Source organism: Lolium perenne, chromosome 3 (genome assembly GCF_019359855.2).
Source record: "Lolium perenne isolate Kyuss_39 chromosome 3, Kyuss_2.0, whole genome shotgun sequence".
Classification (NCBI taxonomy): domain Eukaryota; kingdom Viridiplantae; phylum Streptophyta; class Magnoliopsida; order Poales; family Poaceae; genus Lolium; species Lolium perenne.
In genome coordinates, this window is record NC_067246.2 from 341688761 (window position 1) to 341705093 (window position 16333).

Here is a 16333-nt window from a genome sequence, read left to right on the forward strand (position 1 = left end):
ATCGCAAAGCGTTAACGAGATCAGATCTCGTGGTGGATGTAGACGATCACTTGCCGCTTGCAAAAGCGCGTAGAAGATCTTCGGTGCCACGAACGGGCAGCACCTCCGTACTCGGTCACACGTTCGGTGTTGATGACGACGTCAGCGGGTAGCGGAAGTAGTAGATCCTCCTCGGAATCCCGGCAGCACGACGGTGTGGTGGCGGTGGTGGTGGAGAACTCCGGCAGGGCTTCGCCTAAGCATTGCGGGAGAAGGAAGAGGAGGGGGGCGGCTAGGGTTTGGGAGAGGGGACACTTTGGGTGGCCGGCTAGGGTTGCCCTTGGTGGTGCGGCCAACAATGTGGCTGCCCCCCTCCCTCTCTCCCTCATTATATAGGTGGATCCCCAAGGTTTAGGTCAAAATCTTCGAATAAGACCCCAACTCCAAAACCTTCCATATGGCCAAACCTAGGGGGAGTGGGACTCCCCCCTTTCCTTTGGTGGGGTGGCCGGCCACCATGGGGAGGAGTCCACCTGGGACTCCTCCTCCCTTAGGCTGGCCGGCCAAGGTGGGCGGAGTCCCTCCACCTTCCATGGTGATTTCTTCCGGACTCTTCTAGAACCTTCTAGAACCTTCCAGAAAAATACCGAATCATTTTTAAACCTAGAAAATGACTTTCTATATATGAATCTTATTCTCCGGACCATTCCGGACCTCCTCGTGATGTCCTGGATCCCATCCGAGACTCCGAACAACATTCGAACTCCATTCCATATTCCATATCTACTTAAAACGACATCAAACCTTAAGTGTGTCACCCTACGGTTCGTGAACTATGCAGGCATGGTTGAGACTCCTCTCCGACCAATAACCAATAGCGGGATCTGGAGATCCATAATGGCTCCCACACATTCAATGATAACTAAGTGATCGATTGAACCAATTACATAAAATACCGATTCCCTTTGTCACGCGATACTTTACTTGCCCGAGGTTCGATCATCGGTATCTCCATACCTTGTTCAACCTCGTTACCGATAAGTACTCTTTACTCATACCGTGGTATGTCATCTCTTGTGATCTTAATCACATGCTTGCAAGCTAATCAGACGACATTCCACCGAGAGGTCCCAGAGTATATCTATCCGTCATCAGGATGGACAAATCCCACTATTGATCCATATGCTTCAACTCACACTTTCTGAATACTTAATCCCACCTTTATAACCACCCATTTACGCAGTGGCGTTTGATGTAATCAAAGTACCCTTTTGGTGTAAGTGATTTACATGATCTCATGGTCGAAGGATTAAGTAACTATGTATCGAAAGCTTATAGCAAGTTAAACTAAATGACATGATCATATGCTATGCTTATTTGGGTGTGTGTCCATTATATCATTCATCTAATGACATAACCTTGTTATTAATAACATCCAATGTTCATGATCACGAAACCATGATCATCTATTAATCAACAAGCTAGTCATACAAGAGGCTTACTAGGGACTCCTTGTTGTTTACATAACACACATGTATCAATATTTCGGTTAATACAATTATAGCATGGTATGCAAACATTTATCATAAACACAAAGATATATAATAACCACTTGTATTATTGCCTCTTGGGCATATCTCCAACAGTCTCCCACTTGCACTAGAGTCAATAATCTAGTTTACATATGTAAAGATATAACGCCTTGGCCTTCTGGTGCTTATCATGTCTTGCTCACGGGAGAGGTTCCAGTCAACGGTTCTGACACGCTCAGAAACGTATGTATTTTGTAATTCATTTGCGTCTCAACGCATCACTCATTTTCCAAATGAGTCGGCATTAATCATATATGTTCAGTCTTCTGGTGGAACCTTAATTCCGCGGTCTGAAATATGTCACTAATATTGTCACACACAATATAGCTTCAAAGTTCTGACACTATCGGAACTACACCAAGTTCTCAAAGAACTCCTCGACTTTTACATCCTCAGTCATTGTCAAAACAATGACATACTCTGCCTTCGTTTGTAGAATCCGTCACAATATTTAGAACTCATCTAAATCTAGCATTGTGATACCTTCTAATGAACACTTAGCCTAATTGAGATTTGAAATTCATTTTTATATGTGACCAAACTAATATCGGTGCAACACCTTACAATGATTTGTTTGTCATTTCCCCATACAAAACTAATATCCTTGGTTCTTCTAAAGTACTCAGGGATATTCTTACTGTTGTTCAGTGATCATCACATGAATCATTCTGGTATATGCTCCTAACTCTTTAGAGCACAGAACATCTGATTGTGTACATATTATTCGTGATCTAAAATCACTCATGTGTTTTTACTCATTGAGTGTCAGATACACTCAAGTCTTGTTAAACCTTCACATGAAAAGAACACCTTCTTAATATTTTTATATTGAACTACTTCAATCTTCATTCTATGTACTTTAATTTAAACTTATTATGTGTTTCAATCTATCTTCATAGATCTTGACACTAAATATGTTTCAGTCCATATCCTTTCATTGAAGTTAATTCTCAATGAAACCTTTTAATCAAGTATATAATTACATCATTTATAATCAATGATATGTCATCCACATATAATATATAACTATGTCTCAGCGCTCCCACTTAATTTCTTGCAAATGCAAGCTTCTCCATCGTTTCTGATGAAATCATAACTCTTTGATTATTTCATCCGGTGAAGATTTCAACTCCGTGATACTCACTTCATCCAGTGAAGTTTGTATACCTTTTTAGTATTCTACGGACTAACAAAACTCTCAGTTGTATCTTGTATACACCTTTAATACACACTTCTGTTAAGTAATGTATTTTGCTATCCTACTAGCATATCTCATAAAAGAAATATGTAGCGACTACTAAAACAATCCGCATAGACTATAAGCATCGCTGCTGAAGATCTAATCTTATCGCAGTCAACTCTTTGAACTTTGTCATAAAAGTCGAGCTCCTTCAAGGATATTCCATCCAAGTCCATCAAATTTATAGATACATTTACTTTCAAAAAGTATTCACCTATCTTGGATTTTATGGCTCTTAGCCATTTAACAGAGTCAGGGCCCATCATAGCTTCTTTGTATGTAGATGGTTTATCATTGTTCAAAATCAATTATTTGTCCACAAATCATTTATTTGATCACAAAGTAAACCATACCTACAAGGTTCAATAGGTACTTCGATCTCCATGACTATAACTCTTTGTAGACATGGGAGCTATGATCTTCGTGGCCGCTTCCGGAACCATTTCCGATGCTGTGCTACTCTGATCATCATGCTCAGGTTCATAAACCTTATCAAGTTCTATTGTCCTCTCACTCAAAATACTTCGCTAGAAACAATTTCTTGGAAATAAGTAAGAAACATCGACAAACACTTTTGTCTTTGTCTCCATAGTGGAAGGAATTCCCAATCAATTCTCTGGGATAACCAACAAAGACATTCATCCGATTTTGGTTGTAAACTTATTTACTTATGCTATGCATACCAAAATTTAAGAAAGGACTATTAGGGTTTATACCCATGCCATAACTCGTATGGTGTCATTTCAACGGATTTATGATGACGCTCTATTTAGTGTAAAAGCGGTAGTCTCTAAAGCATAATCCACAAAATATAATGGCATCAAATATATCATCATTAATCCAACAAAGTTTGGATACGTCTCTCGAACACTCCATCATAACTATGGTGTTCCGAGAAACGTGAGTTGTAGAACAATTTTATAACTCTCTTAGATGTTCGCTAAATATCGTAATTCAAATATTTCCACCATGATCCAATCATAGATATTTGACTTTTCTATTACGATGATTTCTACTTCATACTGAAATTTATTTGAATCCATTCAAAAAGTTTCAAACTTCTTCCTTATCGAATAAATATATCCACATATATATACTCACTTCATTGTTGGAAGTTTTCATGAAGTAGAAGAATCTCCCGCACACAACTATGCCCAGTGAACCACATATATCATCATGTATGTATCCACTAGGTTAGTTGCCCGTTCAACTCTTGGCCTATGAACGGTATTTCAGTCATTTTCTTTAGAAAAGATTTGCAATTGTCAAACGATTCAAAAATCAAATGACTCCAAAAATCCATTTTCATGAAGTTTCTTCATGCATTCCTTTCTAACATGACCTAAATGGCGGTTCCACAAATAAGTAAAATTCAAATCATTTGCCTTACGGCATATTAGCGTCAGTGTTATGTATGTGTGTTTTACCATTAAGATTTATAATAACTTATCCATCGTACATGGAGTAAGGTCATAATTTGAACAACTCATTGTTTTCATTTGACCAGAGCTAAATAACAATTATGAAGTTCTTTATTATAAATCTCAAGAACTAGATAGAATGCCAACGACGAACACAATAACACTTTATTTTGTTCCAGACGTGCATTTCTACCACATTCCTTATCAGTCACTTAGGCCATTGTATTCTTGTATTGCGTTGTGTTGTATGACATCTCATACCAACCAATCTGGTACAAATACCCAAGAACTTCATTGTGTGACCAATCAAGGAATACATTCATAACATGTATATCATCTATATACACCTGAGCTAGACTTTCTAGTCTTTTCTTTCTTTCTGCCAAAATCTTTTGTAGTTTCTCTTTTAGTTTTCCTCATTCTCAGAAAACACTTCACCTTCAATAACTTCTAGGTCCATTGGTCAAATACCAATGACCTTGAGGTTCTTACTTTGAAGTTGATCATCATATGACAAGTGTTTCAGATTTCACTATTAGTAACTTTGTAATGTGATGAACAATTTCACTCATAATTTTATCCATCAAATCATGACGACTTTCCGAGACCATGTCTGTACATGCTAGGCTCGTAAATTTTAACCTCAGTATTCGCATGTGCAAATCTGGCTTGCACCCGTTGTATGTACACATAGAATCTATAACACCCGATCATCACGTGATGCTTCGAAACGATGAGTCTTAGCAACGGTGCATACTAAGGACGATCACTTCATGGATATGTGAATATCGTTAGTGCCCAACTAGTTGGAGGATTGGGACGCCTGGCGTCTTCAACCTTCGTACATTCCCATAAAACTTATGAGTTTATGTAGTCCCACTAGATTATATTCTATCATCTTGCAATAAGGTCTTAGATATCACATATATCTCATACCTTGCTTATTTCAGAAAACAAAATTTCCAGCTCCTTACTTTTCAAACGGATTTGAACTTCAAGTTTCACGGAGACAAGATGACTTTAGGTACTAATTGAAATCATTGCTCTTTGAATCAACAATGTGAGGTTTACTAAAAGTTTGCAATAAGACTTAATCATTTCTTGATTCTTTAACAATATGGTACCAGTTCGTAAAGTTTCTTGTCATACTTAACAGTATTTCTATCTCAATTACAAGACTAGCGCATGGTAGATAACGGATGCCAATTCTACAAATTTAATTCAAAATACTATTCAGACTATGTTCATGATAATTAGTTCATGTTTTAATCTAATTACTAATGAACTCCCACTTAATACAACATCCCTCATAGTTGTTAAGTGGCACACGATCCATATCCACTACACCAAAACCGATCATCACGTGAGATGATGTAGCTTCAATGGTGAACATCAACATGTTGATCATATCATCCATATGACTCATGTTCAACCTTTCGGTTTCTTGTGTTCCGAGGCCATGTCTGTACATGCTAGGCTCGTCAAGCAAACCCAAGTATTTCCGCGTGTGCAACATGGCTTACACCCGTTGTATGTGAACGTAGAATCTATCACATCCGATCATCACGAGATGCTTCAAAACGACGAACTGTAGCAATGGTGCATACGAGGGAAGAACACTTTATTATCTTGATATTAATGCGAGGGATCATCTTATAATGCTACCGTCGCGATCTAAGCAAGATAAGATGCATAAAGGATTAACATCACATGCAATTCATATGTGATATGATATGGCCCTTTAGTCTTTGCGCCTTTGATCTTCATCTCCAAAGCACGGACATGATCTCCATCATCAACGGGCATGATCTCCATCATCGTCGGCGTAGCGTCAAGTTCCATGGCGCCGTCTTCATGGTTGTCCACCACGTGTAGCAACTATTACAACTACTTTGAAATAATACTACTACATGAAATATAAAGACAACCATAAGGCTCCTGCCGGTTGCCACAATACAATAATGATCATCTCATACATATTCATCATCACATCATGGCCATATCACATCACCAAACCCTGCAAAAACAAGTTAGACGCCTCTAATTTGGTTTGCATATTTTACGTGGTTTAGGGTTTTCGAGTAAGATCCAATCTACCTACGAACATGAACCACAACGGTGATACTAATGTTGTCAATAGAAAGAGTAGATTGAATCTTCACTATGGTGGGAGAGACAGACACCCGCAAAGCCACTTATGCGATCCAAGTTGCATGTCAAGCGTGGAGCAAATCTCATGAACGCGGTCATGTAAAGTTAGCCCGAGCTGCTTCATCTCACCATCCCGCAAGATGCAAAGTACACTAACTAAAGACAACAAAAGCATCAACGCCCACAAAACCATTGTGTTCTACTCGTGCAACCAATCTATGCATAGACACGGCTCTGATACCACTGTTGGGATTCGTAGCATAGAAAACAAAAAAATTTCCTATCGCAAGAACGAATAACAAGCCAAGATCCAATCAAGAAGATGGTAGCAACGAGGTGAAGATCAACATACCCTTGAAGATCGCAAAGCGTTAACGAGATCAGATCTTGCGGTGGATGTAGACGATCACTTGCCGCTTGCAAAAGCGCGTAGAAGATCTTCGGTGCCAAGAACGGGCAGCACCTCCGTACTCGGTCACACGTTCGGTGTTGATGACGATGTCCTCCTCCCCGTTCCAGCGGGCAGCGGAAGTAGTAGATCCTCCTCGGAATCCCGGCAGCACGGCGGCGTGGTGGCGGTGGTGGTGGAGAACTCCGGCAGGGCTTCGCCTAAGCATTGCGGGAGAAGGAAGAGGAGGGGGCGGCTAGGGTTTGGGAGAGGGGACACTTTGGGTGGCCGGCTAGGGTTGCCCTTGGTGGTGCGGCCAACAATGTGGCTGCCCCCCTCCCTCTCTCCCTCATTATATAGGTGGATCCCCAAGGTTTAGGTCAAAATCTTCGAATAAGACCCCAACTCCAAAACCTTCCATATGGCCAAACCTAGGGGGAGTGGGACTCCCCCCTTTCCTTTGGTGGGGTGGCCGGCCACCATGGGGAGGAGTCCACCTGGGACTCCTCCTCCCTTAGGCTGGCCGGCCAAGGTGGGTGGAGTCCCTCTGGGACTCCACCTTCCATGGTGATTTCTTCCGGACTCTTCTAGAACCTTCTAGAACCTTCCAGAAAAATACCGGATCATTTTTAAACCTAGAAAATGACTTCCTATATATGAATCTTATTCTCCGGACCATTTTGGACCTCCTCGTGATGTCCTGGATCCCATCCGAGACTCCGAACAACATTCGAACTCCATTCCATATTCCATATCTACTTAAAACGACATCAAACCTTAAGTGTGTCACCCTGCGGTTCGTGAACTATGCAGACATGGTTGAGACTCCTCTCCGACCAATAACCAATAGCGGGATCTGGAGATCCATAATGGCTCCCACACATTCAATGATAACTAAGTGATCGATTGAACCAATTACATAAAATACCGATTCCCTTTGTCACGCGATACTTTACTTGCCCGAGGTTCGATCATCGGTATCTCCATACCTTGTTCAACCTCGTTACCGACAAGTACTCTTTACTCGTACCGTGGTATGTCATCTCTTGTGATCTTAATCACATGCTTGCAAGCTAATCAGACGATATTCCACCGAGAGGGCCCAGAGTATATCTATCCGTCATCAGGATGGACAAATCCCACTATTGATCCATATGCTTCAACTCACACTTTCTGAATACTTAATCCCACCTTTATAACCACCCATTTACGCAGTGGCGTTTGATGTAATCAAAGTACCCTTCTGGTGTAAGTGATTTACATGATCTCATGGTCGAAGGATTAAGTAACTATGTATCGAAAGCTTATAGCAAGTTAAACTAAATGACATGATCATATGCTATGCTTATTTGGGTGTGTGTCCATTATATCATTCATCTAATGACATAACCTTGTTATTAATAACATCCAATGTTCATGATCACGAAACCATGATCATCTATTAATCAACAAGCTAGTTATACAAGAGGCTTACTAGGGACTCCTTGTTGTTTACATAACACACATGTATCAATGTTTCGGTTAATACAATTATAGCATGGTATGCAAACATTTATCATAAACACAAAGATATATAATAACCACTTTTATTATTGCCTCTTGGGCATATCTCCAACAGTAATGTGACATATAGGAGAAAACAAATAGCATGACAGGATGTTTTGACACACATAGCTAGGCACACAAACATTTAATGTAATACACCTAATATCTGCTACCATGCATCAATTGTCTCGTCTTTTCTCTTTCCAAGATTTCCACATGTCCTCGGCTAACTTGTCTCTTTTCTCAGCCCATTCTGGAGATGCTGCAGTGGACTGAATGACATCCTCATTTACATGTTGTTGCTGAAGACTTCGCATGTACTCATCTAGATATTCCTCACAAGGATCAATACGCATTTGCTATCGTATGAGATTGTGAATGGAGCAGCAGGCTAATATTATATCAACTTGTGTATCAAAAGGATAATAAGAGGGATTCCTAATGATACCCCAACGCATCTTCAACAAGCCAAATGTCCTCTCAATCGTATTTCTGGCTGCTGAATGCTTCATGTTAAACAGTTCCTCTTTTGTATTTGGGGGATTTGTCCAATCATTTAGATGGTATCGTTGGCTTCTGTATGGAGCAAGAAATCCCTCACAGTTCTTGTACCCAGCGTCGACTAGGTAATAACATCCTACGCAAATAGAATAAATGTATATGTTTAACAAGTGTGGACATAATATATAGACCTATTTAACATGGGTCGTTTTTAGAACTATCTCTTACCACGAGGAATCCTAAGGCCATTTGGTCTCGATAAAGCATCTCGGAGCACCCTCCCATCATGTGCAGATCCTTCCCAACCCGACAATACATAAATAAACTGCATGTCTGGCGCACAAACGCCAAGGACATTCGTTGCAACTTCCTTTTTCCTTGAGCGAAATCTTGGTTTGTCAACTTTGGGCACGTGAACTTCTATATATGTCCCATCTAAGGCACCTAAACAGTTCTGTCAAAGAACATGACGTGTTAGACCAAGAATAGAATTAGACCTAAAATGGTTGCTAATGTTGGCATATTGTTTTGATACCTTAAACCACGTCCACCTTCCATCTGTGCAATTGGCAGGAATTGGTCGAGGCTTCTTAAGTAGAACTCTCCAGAGTTTTAAAACCGCGTCTAGAATTTTATGAAAATTTCGACTAACTGATTCAGGTGACCGTTGGAAATCATGATGGATTGCTCGATTTTTCTCATCATGTGCAAGTATGTGAAGGAGCATAGCAACCATTTCATCGACGCTCATGTTTCTACTATCCTTTACCCCACCTATTTCTCTTACCAAAGAGCATAACACTTGGAAACAATGCCTATCCATCCTCAACTGGTAAATGCATTCAGTATCGCTTACTCGTATTTTGTTGTTCAGTGCCTGTGCTCGAGTGATTGGATCATACCAAGAAGGCTGCCTAACACGACGCATCCTATATCGTCTCCTCCTAATTAACATTAAGAAAACTTGCAACAATAGATATAATATTATGAGTATTTTCACTCTCCGTTGCCTCATTGTGTGCCATAAGATTATGGTTTCCCATTTTTTTGGTGGGCGTGCCATGTCTGCCAAAACAGTCAGATAGAGTGGCATACAATTAGGATTCTATGAAGATTAAACTTCTACATGTACAAGCATCATCTATAAAAGAAACAAGGTAGCATGCAATAAAAACCAAGTCACCAAACAAAGTACGCACACAAAACTAACCAGCAAGCAACCAGGGAATCACAGATCAACAACAAAAATAAATAATGCAAGTAGCCAAGTACAAAAGAACAATTTCAAGTAAAGTACCTCCTCTGCCATTTTCTCCTTGTTGCCTCGACCAGATCTTTGATTAACAAGATTGCTTTCATGCCCTTTATGCTTAACATATATCTCTGCAAGGTTGTTTTTCTTTGCGAAGTTCAACATTTTAAGAACAGAATTATCATCATGAAGTAGATCGATTCCTTCATCAAGGCTACACTCAGGGATTGTGTAATATAACTCATCACCATCCTTGAAACCTACATCTTTAGCCATGCGAACTAGACGAAAATATGATACGCGCTCACTATCACAGTCTCGAAAAATCGATACTTCGCCTCCATCATAAGTAAGTGGACCTTCCATTGAAAAAGAACCTCCATGATGCATTTTGATATTCATTAAGTCGCCCTCCATGCTGTATATATACTCACTTAGATACATGAATCAAATGCAATGTTTATTATAGAAATAATTATCCTTGTTTTGAGCAGACCTGCACTACCATGATTTATTGATATACAAAATACATGTCGAACAAAATGTACATGCCAGCAAGCTGCTTGTTTAAAGTGTGTCAACATATTCTCAAAGGAGGTCGTAATCTGATCAATCTATTTGTAAAAAACAATCTGATGCAATATGGAAGCAAGTACCAGACAGCTGGTTCTCTATATATGCAGTCACCAATGTGCAGTCAACAAGCAGTACTGGGCGCAGCAGCAAGCCAGAGCAATTCAACATTTGCAGCCTAATACTACAATTTCTCTAACTAATAAATTTATACAAGAGATCATCCACTACTTTTTCAGATCTATGTCTCACAACTATGTGCCAAAAGGGAAACAGATACCAAAGCGAGAGAGACACACAGTTTTTTAGAAAACAAAGGGAGGAAAAAAACAGTGCATCGCTACACACCTCTGGCCTTTCGTGCCTCTTGCTTGTGATCTATAAAGAAAAGACGGAAATTAGGGGCACCATCGATCTCTGAAGTGTGAGTTTGTGAAGGAAGCAAAGGGAAATTAAGAAAGGGGAACAGATCTAAATCGATATGTGAAGGCAATAGCTATAAAGCATCAGAGTATCTTGGCATCAGACATAGCTAGATCAGTGCAGAAGGAGTAAAATCGGCCACTAGATCGACTGATTTGCATGGAATTTTCCGAGAAATTGAGATTGCAAGAGGATGAACAACGTACCTTGGCGCTGTTCGGACCTTGCGTTAGGTCTGGCGAATTCACGAGAAAAATAGGACGCGGTTGGGGCTCTTATGTAGAGGATTTTCCCAACTCCCTATCTCGCCTCAATTACCACCTCCCCCCAGGGAAGAAATACGGGGGAGTTGGCCTCCTCAATTCCCATGACCCTTCCCTCGATAACTCCCATTCCCTCTAACCATACAAGGGCTTTTAACTCCCACACCCCTCCAATTCCCATTCCTTAACTTCAATTCCCCCCAACCAAACACGCTGTAAAAGGATTTCAGGAGCACTGAATGGTCTCCAAGTTGCTTATGTTTCTTGTGGAACCTGGCATATAGCTTATGTTTCTTGTGGAACCTGGAAATTAACAAATTTGAATTTTGACTTTTTTTCAAAAAAAGTTTAGAAAAAGGTAAAATGGCATTAACTTTTGCATACAGCGTCGGAAAAAATGTATAATATATAAAAATGATCGTGGGAGAAAGTTACATCCGAATTCACCCGGGTTTTCCTGGTTAGCCAATGTTTAGATTCTCAAAATTTCAAATGGAAATATGAAAGCATGAGGATTTTAGTTTTTTCCAGTTTTTTTTTATTTTTAAAAAAAATTAAATTAAGAATTTCTTCCTGCATAAAGATTACTATTACTTAACCATAAATGTTAGCCAATTTATAGATTTTCAAATTTTTAGGTTTTAGGTTTTGCAAAAAGAAATATTGTTGTTTATTTATTCAAGATTATTATTACATCATTACTTTTGTTTATTAAAAGAATTACTTGGAATTTAAACAATAAAGAAGTGTGATATCGTGACCAACATGTTAATAGAATTGATATGATACTAGTATCAATAACATGCATGCTAAGCATTTGGAAGCGGGATGAGAATGAACTTGTAAGTTAAGCGTGCTAGTACTGGAGTAGTGAGAGGATGTCTGACTGAGCAGGAAGTTTGATCACGAGTAAGTAATTTGACTAGAGATTAAGTGTAGTTAGAGACTAAACTTGGCAAATAACTAAAATACTAGAAATTTTGAAAAAAAAGAAAAAAAATTGGATAAAAAATGGCACCGGCAGTGGGCTTTGCCGCGACAGCGTTTTGAGGCATTTTTCCTGCCGCGGGGTCCTCCCGCCCGGGCGCTCAGCCGCCGCCATGTGGTACCCCTTTAGCACCGGTTCGCAGCACAACCTGTGCTAAAGGAGCGCCTTTAGTGTCGATTGCTTTGCACCTGTTGCACAACCGGTGCAAAAGCTAGTTACGAACCTTTGCTATAGGCCCGTTTTCTACTAGTAACTGATTTTTGGCTCCCGGATTGGCCGACCGACGGCTAGCACAAACCTATGTTTTATACTACTCCAGTTTTAGGCACCGGTATGATTTCGTATTTTCATACAAACCGTTAGATCCACAAAAATAAACAGCCCAAATCTATTTGAGGGTGCAGTAAAAAGGCCATATAATAAATGCCAAGATAGATTTTTTTTTTGTATTTTGTAATAGGAATGCGAGTTCAAATAGCAGAGAGCATGATTAGACTTGGTCTCGTACTGATACTTGGTCAGATAGCACAGATTTTATACCCATCTAGGAGATTCCGGAGAAGTGCATTGTCGTTTAGGTTATCCCTTATGTTTAACGTATATCACAAGAGATTAAAAGAGCTGTAGACAGCAAGTACATGCTCGTCGATGTTTGGCCTTGGCAGCGGGCTGATGGTTATGGCGCAGAGCTATTTCGTGTATATATTTCCAGCCCTTGCGTTTTGTTCAACGGTGCTCTGGGAGAGATAAGATGGCTGCTGCGTGCTCCCTCCGTCCGCTACATCTTTTCTTGCTCTACTTTTTCCTCTACTACTCGATATGGTCTCTCCACTTTCGTCTTGGTACCCCACTTTCCTTCAACTTCATCTTCTCCCAACCTGGTGGCCAGGCCACCGGAGACTTCATTTTCGAGGGCGACGCTCAATTTAACTCCGAGAGGAAGCTAATCGAGCTAACAAAGAGCAATCTGAGTGAAAACATCGGTGGCAGCATAGGCCGGGTTGTGTACGCGCAGCCAGTGCCGCTCTGGGACACCGTCACTGGTGAGCTCACCAGATTCACCGCCACCTTCTCCTTCCAAATCAAGGCCAACAGTGTTATCAGCGGCGATGGATTTGCTTTCTTCCTCGGGCACTACCCGACGACAAACATCGCCAACAACGGTGGTAAGAACATGGGCATCTTCCCCGAATACCCCGGCGCCGCAGGAACTGTGATGATCGGCGACGACCGGTCCGTGGCAATTGAGTTCGACACGTTCCTCAACGACGACATCAGAGACACCAGCAACAGCCACATGGGCATCAACGTCAACTCCATCATCTCGCAGGTGTACACGAACACGACCTTGCCTGGCAGGAACCTGACTTCCGGACTCCCAATGAGTTGTGTGATCAGCTACGATGACGCACAGGTCCTATCTGCTGTTCTGCAGATCGGCAACGCGACCTACCATGTCAACACAAGTGTCGATCTGAGGCAGCGATTACCTAATCTGGTGGCCGTTGGTTTCTCGGCTGCTACTGGCAGAGCGGTCGAGCTACACCAGATACTGTCGTGGTCATTTAACTCCACCGTCACCTTGGGAGAGAGTCACACACCTACAACAAAGAGTTACAAAAAGGTTATGCGGAAACTTCTAGTTGAGGTAACTGTAACTATCGGGGTTATTCTTATCGTATGCATCTTTGTTGGTGTTCGTCGATGGCAGTTTTGCACGAGAAAGAAGCGATACAGAACTCTTGCCAAGGGCCTTGAACATTTTGCATGTCATAAGCTGGCACGTGCAGCAAACAATTTCGCAGCTGCAAATAGGCTCGGCGAAGGCGGTTCGGCCTGTGTTTATCGGGGTGAACTGGCAAATCCACCACGGTTGGTAGCGATAAAGAAATTCAAACCTCAGCATCGTCAATCGTTCGAGGCTGAACTCAGTATCGTCAGTCGCCTCAGGCACCGGAACCTGGTCGACCTAATTGGCTGGTGCTACGACAGCCAGAGAAACCTGTTTGAATTCATATGCTGGTGGTGGGACGACAGGTGCACACGTCTCATTCTTGTCTACGAGCTTGTCCCTGAAGGTGGCCTTGATCAACACCTGCATGGGGGCAAGACCTGGTTACCATGGTTCAAGAGGTATTTCAAACAAATCTTCCTAGTTCTGAACTTCTTATGCAAGAGAACCTTTTTTGTGGACGGATGAATAGAATATATAGGTGATGCAAAGAAAGCACTAACCTCGTGTTACGTCTTGGGTAGCTCCACTCGGTTACATATGAATTGTGATAACGAGTACAATGGGTTAATATTGTTATTGTCCATCCTTGCCAAGGAAGATTGAGGATTGCTATATGCTAGGTTATTTTTTCATGGAATGATTTTTGTTGCTTCCTCTATCCCCTGTGAGATTGTTCAAAAATTTCCTTTACTACATGCAAATATTAAAAATGAAAGTACAGTTGTTTTGTTCACAAACTTTACATTTAGTTATACTATTGATAAGCTCTGCCATAATATGTTTATTGCTTTTTTTTCCTATAGTTTGTTGAATCATCATCATCATCATTATTATTATTATCATCATATAATGTAGAATAAATTATATTTTGGATCATGTTTTTGTTGCACTCTGACAACATGGACCCCCTACTTCTAATTTTGACAGTTTGAACCACATTCTGAGTTGAATATTTCACTTTGAACTATACTTTACATTTTGATTCAATATAACAACTCATGGCCACTTTGAAGAACATCTGTTGGTGCTTATGATTTGTTATCTATATATAGGTGACGATATGTTAGTATTCCTTTTAATGTTAACACAAAATCTCAAATGTGGTTCAAAGTGGAATATTCAGTTTAAAATGTGGTTCAAACTGTTAAAATATAAAATAGTCAGTCCAAAATGTCAGTGTAACAAATAAATTGTAAAAAATTGGACATGTATATTGTACAATATATTATATTGCTTAAATATTTTTTACTGACATTAGCATGAGCTATATATAACGCATTAACCTGCATGCTTGGACGAACAGGTACGAAATCATCATCGGCCTGGGGTCAGCAATACAATACCTCCATGTAGATTGTGAGCAGCATGCGCATTGTATCGTTCATGGGGATCTTAAATCCAGCAACATACTGCTCGACTCATCGTATAATGCCAAGTTAGCTGACTTTGGATGTGCAAGGCTTGTTCACCATGAAACTGGCTCCAAGACGACAGATGTCATACAGGGCACTTACGGGTATATAGACCCTGTGTTCATGAATACAAGCCAGCGGAACAGGGAATCGGACGTCTATAGTTTCGGCGTCGTTCTGCTGGAGATGGTCTCTGGCTGCGACCCAACTATCCAAAATAGGGCCCCGTTGCCTTCACGGGTAACGGAATTGTACCACGGCAATGCAATCATGGCAGCCGCAGATGAAAGGCTGATCGGCGGCGAGGGCGAGTGCAGCTCCGCCCATCGCCAGATGGAGCGGGTGCTACTAATCGGACTACTGTGCTTGCACCAAGATCCAAGCAGCCGGCCGTCCATCGCTCAAGCAGTGGCGGAGCCAGGAAAAAATCGGAGCCTGGGCGAACCATAAACTAAGCAAGAAAAACGAAAATGACAGTCGGATATTTGGATATATATATATAATCTAAAAATAAGCACCACTGTAAATTGAGAATTGTACATTTATAATAGTTCGGAAGCGCGAAAAATTAAATTGAATATGATAAGTAGTACTCCTAGCTCGCTGGACAATATGAATCACAAATAAAATTCTAGATGTCCAAATCCTCAATCAAAAACCAAAAGTGAAACTTGCAAGATTTTTGAAATTAAAGATTCAACAAAATCACGAGAAGACTGTGCAGACGAACAACTAAATCATGGAGCTATATAACTGCCCGGATTTGGGCCAGCTTCCAGTGGTCTCTCACGCTAGTTATTTTATTGGGCTGGACCAGAAAACAACGGAACATAACAGTGGAGTCTTTGCCCGGGCAAGCAGCATGCATCG

The 16333-nt window shown here is 40.8% G+C and overlaps 1 protein-coding gene and 1 long non-coding RNA gene across 2 annotated transcripts; one reads left to right on the plus strand and one right to left on the minus strand.

Moving 5' to 3' along the window:
* Nucleotides 1-8394: 8394 nt before the first annotated feature.
* Nucleotides 8395-10878, minus strand: LOC127321454 (uncharacterized). The gene is made up of 3 exons (XR_011756437.1): nt 9353-10878; nt 9046-9271; nt 8395-8953 (listed from the first exon to the last, which is right to left on the minus strand). It is a non-coding gene; the product is annotated as an uncharacterized lncRNA (long non-coding RNA).
* A 2189-nt stretch (nt 10879-13067) lies between these two features.
* On the plus strand, nt 13068-15913 carry LOC139838307 (L-type lectin-domain containing receptor kinase IX.1-like). The gene is made up of 2 exons (XM_071827715.1): nt 13068-14449; nt 15355-15913. The coding sequence occupies exons 1-2, from the start codon at nt 13068-13070 to the stop codon at nt 15911-15913; spliced, it is 1941 nt and encodes a 646-aa protein (XP_071683816.1).
* The last annotated feature ends 420 nt before the right edge of the window (nt 15914-16333 follow it).